The sequence below is a fragment of the Limulus polyphemus genome, unplaced genomic scaffold (genome assembly GCF_000517525.1).
Source record: "Limulus polyphemus unplaced genomic scaffold, Limulus_polyphemus-2.1.2 Scaffold361, whole genome shotgun sequence".
NCBI lineage: Eukaryota > Metazoa > Arthropoda > Merostomata > Xiphosura > Limulidae > Limulus > Limulus polyphemus.
The window spans coordinates 393,884-398,849 of record NW_013665971.1 but is presented as its reverse complement, the minus strand read 5'-3'; the positions used below and the strand labels follow the sequence as shown (position 1 = coordinate 398,849).

The 4,966-nt window shown below is 31.9% G+C and overlaps 2 protein-coding genes across 3 annotated transcripts in view; both read right to left on the bottom strand.

Moving 5' to 3' along the window:
• The window catches only part of LOC106457680, a 28,400-nt gene extending 23,847 nt beyond the window's left edge, over positions 1–4,553 (bottom strand). For both annotated transcript variants that reach the window (XM_013917119.2, XM_022383695.1), the window contains exon 1: positions 2,953–4,553. In XM_013917119.2, coding sequence (XP_013772573.2) covers positions 2,953–4,516 — 1,564 coding nt within the window. In that variant the 5' untranslated portion in view covers positions 4,517–4,553. The remainder of the gene's footprint in view (positions 1–2,952) is intronic.
• Positions 4,550–4,966, bottom strand: part of LOC106457688 — a 35,630-nt gene continuing 35,213 nt past the window's right edge. Inside the window, exon 5 of the mRNA XM_013917128.2 lies at positions 4,550–4,961. Within this exon, the coding sequence (XP_013772582.1) occupies positions 4,582–4,961 (380 nt within the window). The 3' untranslated portion in view covers positions 4,550–4,581. The remainder of the gene's footprint in view (positions 4,962–4,966) is intronic.

The window sequence follows — 4,966 nt, the reverse complement described above, 5'->3', positions numbered from 1 at the left end:
CTATGGTGGTTACAAGATTGGTCAAATCTACCAAACCAGTACAGAGATTCGTTAGTGAAAATAACAGATAAAATATAAAGCATTTTTCTTAAGAAAAGTATTATAACTATTTGGACAGTATACAGATTTTGCATGTGAAATTTGAAAATTTTCTGATGCATAAAAGTATTTTTCATCTTAAAATGAAAGTTTCTTTGCATGTTGGATAGGCAACATGCAGAAAGAATAAAAAAAAGGCAAAATAAAAACATCACTTAACAAATAATGAAATACAGAACACAATAATGGTTTTTGTTAGTCCTACAAAAGCTGCAAATGCACAACTGACTCTACCTAAAAAGAATAAAATACTTGTACAATAATTCTGGCAACAAAATCAAATGCAGTATCTTTTAGACAAAAAAACTGCTACCCATAATAATTTTTTAATAAACAAAATATGATACTCAACTGCCAAAGGTGCACAATATAAATTTAAGTTTGTTAGACAAATAACATACTTAAATGAAGTTTGACATACATACCTAGCTTATCAATGAATAAAACTGAATTAAATATGAAATATTTTACCTTCATAAATGCTAATGATAAACATTCTTCAGATTTCAAAAATAAAATATTTTGGAAAGAGCAAATAATTAAAGATATCAAGTAACAAAACACAAGAATAAATGTTACCACCAAGTGTTGTTTACTTAAAGTCCCCATAGAATGAATTATAGTGTACACCTAAATATTACAAGGCATATTGGTAACATTAAGAACATAAAAATTACATTTTGTCTTGCTTCAGATTATCCAGAAAAATTAATCAATGTCATTTTGTAATCCAAACTTATTCAACTCTTTTTAAATTAAGACAGTTTTGTTTGTTTAATTAACTCTTACATTTACTGCAAGGTGAAAGAGCACATGTCACAACCTGTTACAGTTGCATCCAAAACTTAATTGTTAAAATATTTCAATAATCTTGGCACATCAAAACAGTTTATATTTCAAATTTTTTTTATATTACCTGTGTTTTAATTCCTTAATTTGAAAAGGAAATATTTAAATAAATTCTTAATCTCAACTTTTCTGTGTCGTGAAATACTCTTGCACCCCAAGTTGCCAATTTTAGATTTTCTTTCTACTCTTTTATAAGTTTCAGAATGTCTAACTTATTATAAACTCATACTATAGACATTGGCAAGCCAACACATAAATTTAGAACCTCCACTATTTTCCCTTGACTGAGATGTGCTCTTCCTATACCATTCTGCCTTTCAAAAAAAAAATGTTCATTCTTGTTGTCATTGCTATTGGTTTTTATGTATATATAACCAATAGAAATAACAACTTTTTTTTTTTAAATCAAAAATCATTAAGCAAACATATTACAGCCAGTCACACAGATGCATTTTTCTGTTTTGCGGAAGTCCTTTTGCATTTTAAAAAACAACAATACTGAAAATCTTGAGTAAACATTTTAAGAAATGAAAACTAAATATTATAATTTATATTTTTTATATGGACATGTGCCATTCTAAGATGTAAAAATATGTTAGCTACAAAACTTCACTTGTGAATCAAGAACTAGAAACATTAACTTATTTCTTTTAAGTCCTTTAACCTTTGCTACATGAAGTGAATTGACAATGAGAAATTGCACTTTAATCTATAAGTAAGCGTAAAAAGGCCTAAACAATTTTGATCAGTCTCGATTTTGTGTATACGTTATTGTTCAACAGTATATAAATAATAAACAAAAATTTCCGTATCTGTTGTTTATGGAAGTTTCAAAAATGAGCAACTGCAACCTGCCTGACTAGTCACATATTTACTAAAGGTGTGGCAGTACAGTGATACGATACAAGTACCGTATCATGAAGCTGTGACACAACTGTATTGATACATCGTCCGATATGACATTTTGACAAGCTTTCAGTAAACACAAGTCTTTAATAAAATACTTTTGCTTATTTTTAATGATTCAATAAAGGAAGACGAGTATTGAGTACCACATGTTGTCTTCATTTCATTTACCAAAAACATTATATGTAAAGTAACATAACAAATTAACAACAGCAAAATAGATAGACAGATATTAACTCTTATTTTACTTCTCTTGCCAGCTTCCATTTAGTTGATCAAATCTGAGAATTTGAAGAAGCACTGTAAAGTGTGAAGTACTTAAATAATACAATGTTAGTAATATAGACAATAAATTACAGACAAGACTGTCAAACTTTGTAACACACCGTTGGTAAAACTTCTGTATCTAGGAACGTATCATATCGTGGCATCAATATCTAGATATGTATTTTATCAACTACTATGATGATACGCATCCCTAGTATTTATCTACAATTGCTTACTGGTGAAGCTCAGATTATACTGATATTTAGCAAAGTAGAGATGGAACAGAAAAAACTGTACAATGAGATTTCATGCATAACAGCTTTGACTAAGCATATGGTTGTGGCACACATAGTTGTCTCTCTTAGTTTTTAAACAGACATTTTCTAAAAGTTAGACTAAATTGTGTAAAAGATGCAAAAATTTAGTTCGAAATAAATACTTTATGACTATTTTTAGAGTATTTTCAAATGGCAGAAAAAGTAATAAATATTAACAGGTTGCCAGACTTTGAAGTTAAAGTTTGTAAATGACATGTATCCTTCAGTTAAATTATAATATAAGAATAATCACTCAAACATGTTTCAAATTAATAAAAAGAAACTGTATCCCTATTTACTTAAGACTTATAGTAAGGTGCATATTTGATAAAATCTGCTTTACTGATTATACCTATACAAAAAACAAACTAACATTTTATTAAAAATAAAAAGAGTACATCTCTTAAGGATAAACTTGTAAATATAATTCATTACTTACCTTGTTTTTGATTAAAATACAAAAAAGTAGAAGCTTATTAATAACATTTCAGAAACTGATTTAACAAATACTTACTCCAACCAAAAAACTGGACAATCTGACTGTAATTAAAGGTGTCAATATTTACTGTGGGTTCTCGCCACTGTATGTAATGGCCTGAAAGTGTGACAAATTTGTCAAAGTAACTAGATTTGATGTTCTCAGAAAACCCAGTATTAGTGGTGGGAGAAGTTGAAATGATGGAACTATCACTACTAGGTATTGCCGAGTATATTTCTGGAGACATGTGTAGCTCAGAGCCAAGGCTGGTCATCACTTTGGCATAGTCCTCCCCGAGGCTCATACGGAGCAACTGTTCATTGATTTCAAAACCAAAGGTTAAATCACACACACATTCTTCAGGAATACAATTATCCATAATAATAACAGGTGGACGTTTAAATCTATTTTGGGTCTGCTGCTCTGTAGGAGTTTCTAGCAATTCTTCTTTTACTTTTGATAATTCTTGAGATTCCAGGTTCTTGTTGAGACAAACACTATTGTTCTGTTCCGTGTGCTCAACTTCACTGGACACAATCACTTCACTGTTTTTGGTAGAGTTGACTGAAAGAGATAATGTAGCAGTGACAGGAATAATGGAATAAGGGTTCCTCTCCGCTTCTAATAAGTTAAGATTATCTACAATTAGGTCTGTTTTGTTGATTATGGGGACATGTTCGTGTGTATAGGTATTCGATAAGTTTTTCCTATTATTAGTACTGTCACCCGTAAAAGAAGTCTTTAACATTTCCTCTGTAATGACATCTGACTGCCTATCTGTGTTTGAATAAGGTTCACCCTCTACAAGATTACACTCCATACCAAATTCCAAACCAAAGTTCGACTTGATGTTCATTGGATTATTAGAAGGCTTCAGTTTTACTCCTGAAGAAATCATTGACATACGAGTAATGTCTGCATAGGAAGTTTGGGGAGTTGATGAAGATGAAGAAGGTGTAGTATGAGGATGAATCGATGTTGGAGGTGGTGCAGAATTACATACAGGCAGAGAGTGGACACTATCAAGGTCGGAGTTTTCTGCCGATGAGTGTTCCGAAGGTGGAACACTACTGGTTGACTGCCTTCCTCTCTGACTACGATGCGAGAGAGGTAGGTTCAGTAACATGAGCTCGTTGCAAGAAGTTTTTTGTGTAGACTTATTTTGATAACAATGAACTGTTCCACCAGCATGACTGTGTCTACGGAAACTATCCAATGATTTTTTTGGTAAGTGTCGTTTCTTATGTCTCTTCTTCACTACAACTCTGAACTCTGTTTCTTCCATGGATTCATGACCTACTTCTGTAACTGAATAAAAATCTTTAGGAAATACAGAAGCTCCACTTTGGGAAAATGATGGTTCAGAGGAACCGCTATTGTTTGTAAAATCAGGTTTACTAACAATGGTCTTTATTGTTTCTTGCTTGCTTACAGGCTCAAAACAGTTCACTACAACACATGAAGAACCATCTAAACTTTTGGCTTTAGGTATTTTTTCTAAAACACAATTATTAAATGGATTGCCGAGAGAACTGCATTTCTTTGAGGTTTCATTTTGACCATACTGTTCTTGAACATGTTCATCACTATTTAATGACATTTCATCATCTTCTCCTCCAGAGAGAACACAAGTGTTATTAAACTTGCTATATTTTTTATTGTTACTTAGATTCTTACAGTTCTGTACATTTTTACTCTCTTTTGAAGACACCTTTCCTTTTTTTTTTCCAATTCTTGACTAACCGATGGTTTTGTTAAAGATGAAGCCACATGTCCAAGAGCGTTGTTCCCATTTGTTGCTCCCTTTCCTTTCTTGTCAGAAGAGTTGATGTATGCCAGCAATGAGTCAATGTTTTCTTCCCATCTGTGTCCAGCAATGTCCTTAGCAAGCATGACATTCTGGTTATCTATGTTTCCTCGGGATCGCTTACTTTTTCGGTTTACTCTGTCATTTTTCAAAAGGGGTGCTTCGGGAGAAAATATTTCACTTGTTTCTGACCTATTATTTCCATTGATATCTACATTTGACAGAATTCTGTTGTCTTCTAAC